Below are 12,677 nucleotides of genomic sequence, written 5' to 3'. Positions count from 1 at the left end.
AAATTTTATTAATTAAGATGAATCAAGAATAATTCTAATATTATATTTTAATAATATATTCTAATATAATTAAGGTTTTCTTAAATAAATGTGAGTACATTTTGTAAGGGCCAAAGAAAATATAATTTCTGGTACATTGTAGTATTTAAATTATGTATTTTAAGATAACGTATTATCTTGTTTAGTATAAACATACGGTCGAATAACCTCAATTCAAAAGACTTGATTATTGTTATAAATTGTTGTAGAATAACAATTATTAAATACTTACAAATTAAATATTTAATTTTGTTCCGTCATTAATTAAGGAAAATTTATTTACAAAATTCAGTGTTAAATGATTATTAATTTTTGAAAAAATCACTTATGTAATTTTTACTTTAAACATTAGCTAGTTCTTATTTTATTTTATTCTGTGAGATATTCAAATAAATAATGAACTTTTGACTGAAACGCATATCATAATCATGAATTTTGTTATTAGTTTTTTTTTCAATATAAATTATTGTTTTTTGAAATGACCATAAAACAAAAATATATAAAAGAATTAATTTATAGGTTAGTAAGTATATATTTGCTATATACCTTCTTTTCATGTATATCTAATTTAAAAATTTTAATTAAAAAAATAGCTAAATTCACAAATTAACTAATTCTGATTAATATAAAATTTTATGAAATACTGGTTTCTTTTCAACAGTATTCACTAAATAAAATACTGCCAATATGTAACAAATGAAAGATATTCGTGATTTTTAATAAGTAAAATACTTATTGAATATGGTCTTAGATGATCCTTAGACTTTATATATTGTTAGATGTAAATGTTATAACTGGTAATATTATCAAAAATTTATATAATTCTATATATAAATTGTTATTTCATTATTTTGAACAAAATAAATATTGTTAGTACAAAATATAGATGATGTAAAAGTTGTAATGTCTCACTTAAGCTACTTTCCATAACAAATCATTTTCTCAATTTTTGTATTTGAATAATAAATCATAAAATAATTGTGTTAATATAATTCAGAAATCAAAATCAATTAATAGTGATACTGTCAACAATTTTATATTGCTCATTTACCTATTATACAAAACTTTATATTAAATAATTCAATTATAATATTATTTTTAGAAGTATGGCTTATTTTCATAATGAAGATAGTTCTGATGGTACATTGATTATTGATGAGCAAAATGAAGATTTTGAAACTATTGAACTATCTGATGACTCTGATACTGAAAAATTGGACAACATAAATTTCAATAATGATGTTGAAGTTATTTCTTCTTCAAGTTCTAAATGTTCTTCATTTGATGATGATTCATCCCATACTTGTTCATTCTGCTCCAAGTTATTTTATGATAAAATTTCTCTGTATGATCATATAAGTACTTATCAAGGAAGCTGTAGTACAAATATGTTAGGCATTAATGAGAGAAACATTGAAGTTGATTCAGAACTTGATTGTACTTATGAAAGAAAACTAGAAAAGTACACATTAGATAAAGTTCCTGTTCCTGAAGCTATACCATTAAGTCCTAAGTTATCTTCAGTATCCTGTGTTTCAAATACAATTAACAAATCTATACCATCATTACGTCAAATGCTTGTTGATGAAATAGAACCTGAACATCCTTGTTTAATATGTGGTCAAATATTTCGCCATAACATCGGGTTAATTTGTCATATTAACTCTGATCACAAAGAAGTGCATAATGAAAAAAAAAATTCAATTATAGAAACAACTAATAAATCAGGAAGAAAAAAAAGAGTTTCTAAAGATATAAAAGTAAAAAAAATTGTTGAAAATCTTGAACCATTGTCAAATAAAGTAGATTTAACACTTTTACCTGATTTAAAAAAAGATACACTTATAAATCGAATAAAGTCTTATGTTCATATTGTAAGCAAAGGTCATATTACTAAAGTAATTTGTATATTATGTAATATTGATTTTAAAACTACTAAAAAAGCTATGGCTCATGTTGAAGATAAACATATATTAGATAAAATTGAATGCGGCTATTGTAATATGAAATTTGTGTACGAGTTGAAATTACGCAGTCATATGGCAAAAAGACATAAGGTAATTGCTGTTCATAAATGTAGTAAATGTTTAAAAATGATAAACAAAGACGAATGTGATGCACATTTTAAAAAATGTAATGGAGGTTCTTGTATAATTAGAATTAAAAAAGAAAGTAGTAGAGATGTCATAGTTAAAAACTTAGTAAAGTAATTATTATTTGTACATACATTTATGTCGTACATTACTACTATTTAATTATATAAAATAATACACTATTATTTTAGTGTAAATAATAGCTTATCAACTTAAAATATTTCATTTTTAATTATTAAAATAGTATAAAAAAAATGGGTTAATATAATATTACATTTTAGTACAGGTCTCCTAATAATTTTTTATTTTACCTAATTACACATATTTATGTAATACTACTTAAATCAACTTTAAAAAAATTATATTTATACCAATGAATTATCCAAAGAATTAATGAAATCTATGTAACATAGAGTTCCTATACATAAATATATTAAGGTTTTTCAGCAATAAATAATTTTAATTATAATATACACAATGTGCCTGAACCAACTCAAAGTTGATCTAAAATGATAAAAAAAATTGGTTTTAATAATTTTATTCCTTAAAACGAGTACAATAAGGATACTTAAGAGTGGAAATCAGCTGTTTTTTTTTTTAGAAAATAAATTATTTTAATTAAAATTGATTTATTTTACCTTCACATGTATAAATAAATTTTTGTATAAGGAAATAATTAATTTTAATCACTATATCAATTTCTATAACAATTTTTCATAAAAAAATCAGTTTTTGAATGATATTAAATGTAAACTAGATAAAAATTCAATCATAATCACTTAAAATCTTTCAGGATTTAAAAATTTTTAATTAAGTTAATTTTATACTTAACTCAGAATTTAAGAAATTATGTGTATTGATTCATTTGCTTAGACTGTTTAGACCAAATACCCAATTTACTGCTTTATAAATAACTTAAAGATTGTTTGTTATGTTTGAAAAAACATAGATTTTACGAGATTCTAACTGTTGAATTTCTTTATATATTTTTATTTTTAAATTTAAATTTAAATTAAACACTCTGCATTAAAAACATCTACATAAAACAATTATTAAATTTTATGATATTTTTGTTAATATCCCAGTGCATTAAGTTATCAGCTTCTCTTAATGGTTTTCTGCAAGCGTTTCCCTCAAAAAGTTCAGCTTGATATTTTTTGATACAAGTTTTAAATTAGTTGGCCATAACAGTGCTTTTTTCTTCCATAAAAGAAAATAAAAATAAAAAAATATATGATTTACAAAACCATGTAAAACATGTAATTGAGGAATGACAAAACACTTTTCAATCGCACAAGTAATTTCATCTTTATCATTGTTAAATTAATAGTACTGTGACAAAATTTTGCTTAATTTTTTTTTTTTTTCATAGAACAAAATTTGTTGTAATCTAATTTTGTATCTCTATAAGTTTTTAAATGTGTATATTCACATTATTTTTCATTATTTTCAATATATTTTGTACTATTGTAATTGCAATCAACACTATCGCTATTCCTATTACGTAAATTACTCAATGTTATGTAACAACAAGAGTATGTTAATGTACCTATTAGTTGACAATTTGAATGATATATTATTAATATTTATCAAAGTGAATAATAGCTTTATATTATCATACGTTTCCTTAATGTCTGGTACAATACATAACATGATCATTCACATATTAAACACTTGTAATATTATATTTCTGACCTATATTTTCGCCTTCTGAGTAGAGCTTTCTTTTTTTCTTTAATGGTTCATAATCATTTTATTCATTTGTTTCATTGTTTGGTATATGACATGGAAATTTAAAAAGTCTTCGCTTCTATCAATTATAACTTTTATTTGTATCATATATCTATGATACATAATAATAGTTCTTCTGCATCAGCATGAATAACAGTCATTTATTTTCTTTACTTTAGGATACATTGACATCAAAATAATATATATTAGACTTAAAATAACTTTGTAGAACATTACTTTTTTCAGACATATATTCTTTATAATTCTTTGAAAAAAACTTTTTACTTTCATTTAAAAATTTTATTAATTTTAATGTGTGCCTGGTAGATGGTTCAGTATTTACTTGAAAATTGTTCAAGCTGTCAGCAAAAAAACTAAATACTTTTTGTTTAACTGGTTTGTAGAAAATTTTATTTAATTTACTTTTTGTATTTAAATTTATTTCTGTGATATTGTTCACTGAATATTCAAATCTTTTCAGTACTGAGTGAAAAATTTGCAATTAATTTTCTTCGGGTGTTTCAATTTCTTAAATGTTTTTAAATACCTTTTACTTTTCAACTACTAAATAAGATTTTCTTTTGTGTAGTCCTTCTAAAGACTCTTAACACAATTTTAATTTATCACTATTTTTAATAATATAAGAAATTTTTATAGAAACATCTTCACGCTTATAACGTTTTTTTTTTTATTTTTAAATGTTCTATAAAACGAACCATTAAACATTTTTAACAATTGTAAAAACCATCAATGTTTTCATATTGTCTTGTTTCTTTTAGTTGTATAATATTTATGTAATCAGGTACTTTCAGTTAACTTCTATTCTTGATATTTTTGTCCCATTCAACTAAAATTAGTAGATAAATGACACATATACTCTTAGAAAACTTATTGCTGAAGAGACAGTAATTACTGTTTAAAAACTTTTTTATAAATTCAACATATTCAGTATTTACTTTTTTTTACTAATCTAGTTCAATTCAACTAAAATAAGATTATTTTATTATTTTTTTATAATAAAAATGTATTTATATATGTTAAGTTAAATCAAATTGATTTTTTAATTAAAACAATTTTTTTTTTTTTAATCAGCTACGATGTTTGAACTTTAGAATTTTTGTTGTACTTTATTAATTTATTAAATTACTAAAACCAATTTTTTGTCATTTTAGATTAAATTTAAGGTGATTTATAGTGAATAAAATTTTGGTGAAATGTCACTTATCATCTTGCATTCTGAGCGTCTTCTAACTGATTACCAATAATTTATCTTATGAAAATTATTTTTTTCTCTTAAATATTGAATTATTGCATTTTTTTTTTTATATTGTCATTAAGTTTGTTCAAACTAAATATAGTGACATTTCTTATATTTCTTATTTATTATATAAGTTTTCAGTAAATAAGGAAACGGTTTCTATTATTCTCATTGTTTGTAACAATTTACATATTTCCTAACTTTTTGAACACTGTATATGAAGTATGTATATTTATAGTCAGATTGGTTAGATATTATTATATGTATATTGAAATTATATTTAAGAATTTATTATTTAAAATGCTAATGAAGCTCAACTGTTCTTTACCTACTGAATTTTATAAAGCAATAATGGTATGTTTATACCCATGAGTTCAATGTGCAAATTCATAACTTTCATATATTTCTTCTCAATTTTTTTCCCAAACCTTATATCAACTATCATAAATATTACCTTATTTAATATAAAATAATCTATTATCATTTCATTTTTTTTTTTTTATTATTAAAATTTAGTTACAACTATTATATTTAATGCATAAATTATTATTATTTTTAATTTAGTATTTTGAATAGTGACATGTCAATTTATTGCGGTAAAAATAAATCGCCCATCAACTTATTAAGTATCATATATGTGGCTTTTCAATAGTCTCAGTTTTTTGATAACCATCAAATTGATTTTAGTGCATTTTCTTTTGTTATACGTTTTTATTAAATTATAATACTATGAAATTTGAAAATTATGAAAGGAATGGATATGCTTTGCTATAATAGCTATCTAAATTTAAAAAATATTCTCATTGTAAGTAACAATCGTTTTGATTGAAATTAGTGTTTTATGTGAAAACTTTATATAATTATTCTGATTTAATAATATTTGATGATGAAATGACGTGCGATGAATTTCGACTACAATAAATTGACTGCAAAGAATTTGTGTGTATTCATTTGAACTATTCATGCTTAAAATCATTATATGAGCACTGTTTATAGTGTGATATAAACTATGTTTATTTTATTATTTTAAATTTGAAAATGATAGTAAAAGATATTTGTTAAAGTACCCACCTATTTAAATTATTTATATGTTCCTTAATACAAAAAAACTGTTTATTTTAAATCTAATATATTTAGATATTTAGTTAAGTCTGCAAGGAATATAAATTCTAAGATCCTTAAGTAATACACTATTAAAAATTATTTTATAATTTTTTTAAACCTAATTTGAATAATTTAATTTGTATTAAAAATGTTAGTATCCAAACAGAACTATAATAAAATTTATTTTAGGGTTCTAAATAAAAAATTTTTCCTACTTTAAAAATGTTGTATATTATAGTAATTATAAATTTTTACATTTTTGAAGGTGCAACAGCATCTTTGCCCCGAGCTCTTTTAAAATTAAAAGCAGTTTTTAACTTGAGTATTTATTTTAATTAATAAAAAATACACATAAATAATAAACTGATTAGTAAATTTAAATTCCTAGTAGGAGTGCTGTAGACTGATATATGTTTATTTTTATTTTAAATTGTGTTATTCGTGTGATTTAATATACCATATTTAATTTCTTTAGTATTGTAACATGTTTTTGTGTTTATATATGATGACTATAAATATTATAACACTAGTCAAATTTCTTAATGTATTTAGAAACATTTTTAATAAAAAAATAAATAAAAAAATAAAGTTAACAAGTGTTTTCCTTAAATTATAATAACTATAATACAACTGTTGTATTTTACTTATTTTTTCATATCATCTTGTATTAAACATAATATACCAAGTATCAGCAACAATACACCAATCATAGTTTCTAAAAAATAAACAGCTTAAATTATATTTAGTTAGTATATAATGCATAGTAATATAAATATATTATAAGAATTTGTATTTAATATCCTCATAAGCAACTGTTTGTATTAAAAAAGACAGAAAGCCTATACAATTTAACATACATTATATCCAGATAATTTTTAAAAGTACACTAAAGAAATAATAAATAATATAATTTTTCAGAAAAATACTATGTGTATACTTGATCTCTAGACTACAGATCAATAGTCAAAATTGTTATTATCGAACAGATATATTATAAAAATTAGTAGTCCCTCCAACAGATATGCCTTAAACTTGTATAATATATGCATTTATTATTTTCTATTAAAAAAACAATACACTCCTCATATTTAGATCATCTTAATTTTACTATTGACAATTTAACATAATTCTAAACTGAGTAAAATTTAAATATCTATTAAAAAGTAAATTTTCACTTATTTTATAGTGACATCTCAATGAACTACTCAATATTTAGATTGTCATAACCTCAACTGAGGTGATCATAACTGATAGTTATAATTAAATAATTAGTTTAAAAATCGAAAACTATCGTATAACCAAATATATGGTTATTCTTTCAACACAAATTGCCAAAAATTTATTTTCTAATAATTGGTAGATGTTTAATATTATATAACATGTTATAAAATATTAATACTTTAAAACTGAAAGCACATTCTATCTTTAAATTAAATACTGATTTTATATGTTTTATTTAATTAAATGATGCCTACTAAATAAGTTTTTCTTTTAAATATTTATTGTAATTTGAAGTCGTTCTTTTTGTAAAGTGATGAATTACCAATTCTATAAGAAAGTATGCTTATTTGTATTTACTAAGTAAATTGTTAAATAAAAAAAATAAATAATTTAATTACTAATAAATTATTAAGAATTAGTCTCTCATAATCATACTTATTTTTGGCTTTTCCTCTCCAATTATTGTACCTATAACTGATGTACTTAATAATGATATTCCATTAGCTATTGGAATAGCCATAGATATGTCTAAAAATAAATAAATTAGTATTTGATTGTCAAAGTATTTTAAGTCAACAATGTTTTACCTGAATCTCTTAATGAGTAGTAAAATAATAATGAACCACTTTGGTTGGCGATAAAAGCCAAAATGTACTATCAAGATAAAACAAAATTAAAAAAAAAAACGAAATTACTACACATAAAGCTAATGCTTACTTTCCAATTGCTCAAATAACCATAAAGTTCATATATTATACTAACATTTTTATTTTTTTTATTTGTAGCTTGTTTCAAAAATGGATTTGATCCACCCCATAATATTCCAACAATAAAAAGTTTGATTAAATTTTCTAAAAAATACAATTTATTTAGTAAAACATGGTACTAATATAAATAACAAGTTTTTATTATTTTAACTACAAATATCAAAATGTATTATGACAATAAAGTATCTATTTTTTCTTTATTATAATAAAAATGTTATTCTAGTTTTTTAGGATCTTTAGGCTGGTTTGTATACTTTGCTGAAGTTTCAATTTTAGCAGCTTTTTCAGCTGCTACAGTTTCTGCAAATTCTTTATAATTTTTACTAATAATTTCACTTTGTTCCTCTTCATTAACCCATATGTCATCCTGATTTACTTGTTTTCCATAAATTACTTTGTGCCTGGCATTTGCTGATATAATATCATCATCAATTACAGGAATATTTTTTGGAGGTATGAAAGCTCCAACTACATGACGCTGTTCACTCACAATAAAATTATATGTTGCCAAAGCTGCATCAATCGGTAGTACTTCTATGTTGCAATTATATTTTTTAGTAACACTCCATACCACTTTATCAATTGATTTCCTATACATATTGTCACCAATACCCAATACAACTACACTGGGCATTGGTTCTAAATGAAATAACAATGATAAAGAATCTTCATTAATATCTTTATCGCTATCAATATACCATGCTAATATTGAATTTGGAAAGCACAAAATTGGTCCTAATACTTGAAAATTGTTATTTAATCGAAATCCAAACTGACTATAACCAGAAATCATGATTCCATCTTTGATATTATTGTTATTCATCATAGTTACATGTGTTTTACCATCATTATCATAAGCACCCACAAACCTATATGTTTGATATCGACATTTAACAGATTTACAAAGTTTTTGCCCCAAATTTTTTAAGAACATTTTAAAATCAAAAAAATTTACAATTATATTGTAAATTAAATACCTTCCATAGCACTAACAATAAACTAACATCATTAAATGTAAAAAAATAATTATATAAACTTGTCTAAGATACTATAAAGAGCGACAACTGCTCTATAGTAAATAAATTAAACACAAATTAATTTATTTTTTCTGAGTTTAGACGGTTACCCTTTAATTATTTTATAAATAAATATTTAATTATGAAATTAACATTGCCTTAACGTAGATCGCGATTAGTCGGCTAATTCCAATAGTTTACTGATAATAAGTATTAGGTATTTTAAAATATAAGATCAACTGTCATGTACCCAATGAGATTATAGTTCTATTTAAAGGAATACTAAAATCATTATGATCGTTCATGCGGCAGTAAATGTAGCATAAACATAGTATATTGTAATATGCAATGTCTGTAGTAAGTATGTTAATGTTTAAAATATTTATGAATAATATTATTATATAATATAATAAATAATATTTCAATTTTACTTTGATAAAACACCATAGTCCTTATACTTAAGCCGATGACTCGCTTGATATTTAAAGATATTTCTACCTGTAGAATCAATATTTCAGCGATATTAGATTACATCTCAAAAATCTGAATAAATTTAATAATTTAGCAATTCGACAAGTTTTATTAAATAGTTCAATTGGTATATTTTTAGAAATATGTAAGAAAACGTTTTTCGACAAAATTGTAACATCACTCAAAAAATACACGACTCAAAAATATTCAAGGTCACTAGATTCAAATGTCCTACTCTATAACCTCCTACACCAGTCTCGTTAACAAAATTGATGTGTAGTAGGTCATAAAGTTACATTACTTAAATAGTGAAAAAAAAAATAAACAATTTCAATAATGATAAGATAACTTTATCCATTTACAAATATTCTTAATTATAAGTTAATTAAACATATTGCAAAATAACAAATTGAATTTCTCTTAATCTGAATTCTTATTATCTCACTGCAATTTTTTATTTTGTAAGTATTTATCCTTTAAGTGTTGGGTTAGCATGTCGTCCTTGTTACCCTTATTGCTGCAATAGGTACAATAATCTAAATTTCGCTGATATCTTTTATATTGTCAATGACCCAATAATTAATAAACAGTAGACATTAGCGTCCTAGAATTATGTGCAAGTTTTTTTGTGTCCTCGAAATTGTAATAATTGCTCATTTTCTTAATCAATAATTCATTACACAACATCTTAAAAAAAATTAGTGTTAATAAAACATTTTAACATACATTTTAGGACTGTTTAAGTATATGTTACACACTGCATGGCTCGTAAAAATAAAGAAAATAAAAGTATGGCGTTATCATCTGTATTAAAAGATGATGCAGACAGTAGTGAAGATGATTATCGTCGCAAACGAGACAAAAACAATCAAGTATTTATACAATATAAATAAAATAACATTTTTCTACAAGAAACAAATTCTAATATTTCAATTTAAATATTATAATATTATATATTATATAATATAACTTTTATTCTATACTATTTGAAAATTAATTTTTTCCTCTTACAGAAAAATAAAAATTGACGTTAGTTAAAACTTTATTAAGTGACATTTATGTCACTTAATTTACTAGTTTAAAAAATGTACTATTCAAAGGTTAAATAAAAAACGGGAATAAATTATTGTAATGTGAATTATATTTTATATCAATGAGTAATGTTCTTTTTAATGTTTTAAGGCTGTTAAAAGAAGTCGGGTAAAAAGTAGAATGCGGACACAACAAACATTACAACGTGTAAATCAATTAAAAACTGAAAATGACATGCTGGAAGAAAAAATTAAACTATTGAGTAAAGAATTGGGATTTTTAAAAGAATTATTCATGGCTCAAGCTGGTAAAGTGCTTATAGAAATATTTATGTTAATTATTCAATAACATTATAATACTTTTATTGTTGACTTATTTTACCACTTACGATTTTTTTTTTTTTATTTAAAATTTTTGTGAAATGATATGATAAGACAAATTCATACTATTATATTAGTAAAAAATAATAAATAAACAGAAAAATGGCACATCTTTTTATGCTGTGATGAAATAAAATAAAAACTTGTGGCTACATTTAATAAATACCATTCATATGAATCTCTTTTAATTTTAAAATATTTGTGTTATTTTGAAAGGTACATCCCAAATTGAATTACCAAAATCTATGGACTTAAAAAAATTATTAAGTGACACTACATCAGATGTTTTAGAAAATGAAACTTCAAAACCTTCAGCCTCATAAACAAAAAAATTATTTCTATTAATTTAACTCTTCACAATAGCTTTTATTTTAAACATTTGATTTAAATACATTTTCTATTCATTTAAATTATTATAAAGTTTGTGATTATTATTATTTGTAGTTTATGTTGTCTAATTATTTCAACAATGGACAAATTGTTTTTTTATGTAATAATGCATGTTATAAGTGCAATATATGATAATTGTGTTATTTAAGAACTATTTTTTTTATAAATGTTTAATATGTATTTCATAAATATATAAAAAAGAACATCTACTTAATGTATTTGTGTTTATTGAAATTCAGTACATATGTGTAATATTGTCGCTTCATTTTTCGCTGAATGACTTCGATGCGAAGCTGAGAAGGTGTTGGTTTTACTATGTTTTTTTTTTTTTTTTTGTGTCTGTTACCACTTATTCTCAGATCTCACTGAACCGATTTCTTTCAACAATATGTCAAAAGATCAAAAATTGTATCTATTCGAAGACATCACCCTCAAAAATTGAAAAAGTTTCCCTCGTTCCCTGTAAAAGAGGAAAATCTCCAAAAAAAACAAATTTAAAAATCGATAATTTTCGACTTTTTTTCAATTTTTTTACTTAAAACTGCCATAACTTTTTTATAAATGACCAAATCAATACATTTTTTTATTATAGATGCTTGATGTCTTTACCTATCATTTGGTATATTTTTTTTATAAATTTAACTGTTTACTTGCCCACAATGGGGGATTCAAAGTGATAACTTTTTCAACTTCATTATTGAAAGTGTTTCGGAAATACTGACATTTTTATATATATCTTATATTATAGCTTATGTAATATACTTTAAAATGTAAAAAAAATTTCGAACTTTAGTTTGTCTCCATAGTGAAAAATTGTATTACATATAATTTTATATACCATATTAAAATATATATATAATAATATATACCATATTCAAAAATTTACTATTTTTTTGTTATAATTCTAGGTTTGTATTTCATTTTATTTTAAAATATCTTACAAAAGATTTTAACTCATTTGATTTCTTATTTAGATTCAATAACTGTAATGAATATCAAGGTACCTATTACTGTAATCTCCCCTCGTGAGAAGAAATTTCTTATTCATATTAAAATAATTATACTATGTGATTTTTTATTTTTGTAGCTGTTATTTAATCTCAGCTCTCACTTGACCAATTTTTTTTAACGCTACGTCAATGATCACAACTATTATTAATTTTTGAGGGTGATAT

At 22.4% G+C, this 12,677-nt stretch overlaps 4 protein-coding genes across 12 annotated transcripts; 2 read left to right on the top strand and 2 right to left on the bottom strand.

Annotated features, from left to right (window-relative positions):
- The first annotated feature begins 290 nt into the window (after positions 1-290).
- LOC126905540 (uncharacterized) lies at positions 291-7,824 on the top strand. Of its 3 annotated transcripts, none has more exons than XM_050685342.1 (3): positions 291-558; positions 1,142-2,096; positions 5,036-6,519. In XM_050685342.1, the coding sequence occupies exons 1-3, from the start codon at positions 518-520 to the stop codon at positions 5,063-5,065; spliced, it is 1,026 nt and encodes a 341-aa protein (XP_050541299.1). In that variant the 5' UTR covers positions 291-517; the 3' UTR covers positions 5,066-6,519. The 3 variants fall into 3 exon arrangements, with proteins under 3 accessions (XP_050541299.1, XP_050541306.1, XP_050541290.1); XM_050685349.1 differs by lacking the exon at positions 5,036-6,519 and adding an exon at positions 7,412-7,824 and having other exon boundaries at positions 292-558; XM_050685333.1 differs by lacking the exon at positions 5,036-6,519 and having other exon boundaries at positions 294-558; positions 1,142-3,092.
- On the bottom strand, positions 6,639-9,933 carry LOC126905615 (transmembrane protein 234 homolog). 4 transcript variants are annotated; one of them, XM_050685524.1, is made up of 5 exons: positions 9,661-9,933; positions 8,164-8,297; positions 8,034-8,100; positions 7,845-7,974; positions 6,639-6,940 (listed from the first exon to the last, which is right to left on the bottom strand). In XM_050685524.1, the coding sequence occupies exons 1-4, from the start codon at positions 9,674-9,676 to the stop codon at positions 7,862-7,864; spliced, it is 330 nt and encodes a 109-aa protein (XP_050541481.1). In that variant the 5' UTR covers positions 9,677-9,933; the 3' UTR covers positions 6,639-6,940; positions 7,845-7,861. The 4 variants fall into 4 exon arrangements, with proteins under 4 accessions (XP_050541481.1, XP_050541459.1, XP_050541471.1 ...); XM_050685502.1 differs by having other exon boundaries at positions 7,882-7,974; XM_050685514.1 differs by having other exon boundaries at positions 7,882-7,974; positions 8,209-8,297.
- LOC126905574 (NADH dehydrogenase [ubiquinone] 1 alpha subcomplex assembly factor 3) lies at positions 8,333-9,197 on the bottom strand. The gene has a single exon (XM_050685412.1). The coding sequence runs from the start codon at positions 9,145-9,147 to the stop codon at positions 8,428-8,430; it is 720 nt and encodes a 239-aa protein (XP_050541369.1). The 5' UTR covers positions 9,148-9,197; the 3' UTR covers positions 8,333-8,427.
- LOC126905635 (CCAAT/enhancer-binding protein gamma) lies at positions 9,478-11,711 on the top strand. Of its 4 annotated transcripts, none has more exons than XM_050685547.1 (4): positions 9,478-9,586; positions 10,434-10,572; positions 10,883-11,039; positions 11,329-11,711. In XM_050685547.1, the coding sequence occupies exons 2-4, from the start codon at positions 10,462-10,464 to the stop codon at positions 11,433-11,435; spliced, it is 375 nt and encodes a 124-aa protein (XP_050541504.1). In that variant the 5' UTR covers positions 9,478-9,586; positions 10,434-10,461; the 3' UTR covers positions 11,436-11,711. The 4 variants fall into 4 exon arrangements, with proteins under 4 accessions (XP_050541504.1, XP_050541521.1, XP_050541495.1 ...); XM_050685564.1 differs by having other exon boundaries at positions 9,507-9,590; XM_050685538.1 differs by lacking the exon at positions 9,478-9,586 and adding an exon at positions 10,018-10,161.
- The last annotated feature ends 966 nt before the right edge of the window (positions 11,712-12,677 follow it).

Source organism: Daktulosphaira vitifoliae, unplaced genomic scaffold, assembly GCF_025091365.1.
Source record: "Daktulosphaira vitifoliae isolate Bord-2020 unplaced genomic scaffold, ASM2509136v1 Scaffold_1, whole genome shotgun sequence".
Taxonomy (NCBI): domain Eukaryota; kingdom Metazoa; phylum Arthropoda; class Insecta; order Hemiptera; family Phylloxeridae; genus Daktulosphaira; species Daktulosphaira vitifoliae.
The sequence above is the reverse complement of the archived record's forward strand: the minus strand, read 5'-3'. Positions and strand labels throughout refer to the sequence as shown.

Coding starts and splice junctions, on each gene's coding strand:
- LOC126905540 (XM_050685333.1), top strand. CDS start 518: ATGACCATAAAACAAAAATATATAAAAGAATTAATTTATAG. Junction 559..1,141: donor ATAAAAGAATTAATTTATAG/GTTAGTAAGTAT, acceptor TATTATTTTTAG/AAGTATGGCTTATTTTCATA.
- LOC126905574 (XM_050685412.1), bottom strand. CDS start 9,147: ATGTTCTTAAAAAATTTGGGGCAAAAACTTTGTAAATCTGTTAAATGT.
- LOC126905615 (XM_050685502.1), bottom strand. Junction 7,975..8,033: donor CTACTCATTAAGAGATTCAG/GTAAAACATTGT, acceptor ATTTATTTTTAG/ACATATCTATGGCTATTCCA. Junction 6,941..7,881: donor AGAGGAAAAGCCAAAAATAA/GTATGATTATGA, acceptor TTTATTTTTTAG/AAACTATGATTGGTGTATTG.
- LOC126905635 (XM_050685547.1), top strand. CDS start 10,462: ATGGCTCGTAAAAATAAAGAAAATAAAAGTATGGCGTTATCATCTGTA. Junction 10,573..10,882: donor AACGAGACAAAAACAATCAA/GTATTTATACAA, acceptor TAATGTTTTAAG/GCTGTTAAAAGAAGTCGGGT. Junction 11,040..11,328: donor ATTATTCATGGCTCAAGCTG/GTAAAGTGCTTA, acceptor TTATTTTGAAAG/GTACATCCCAAATTGAATTA.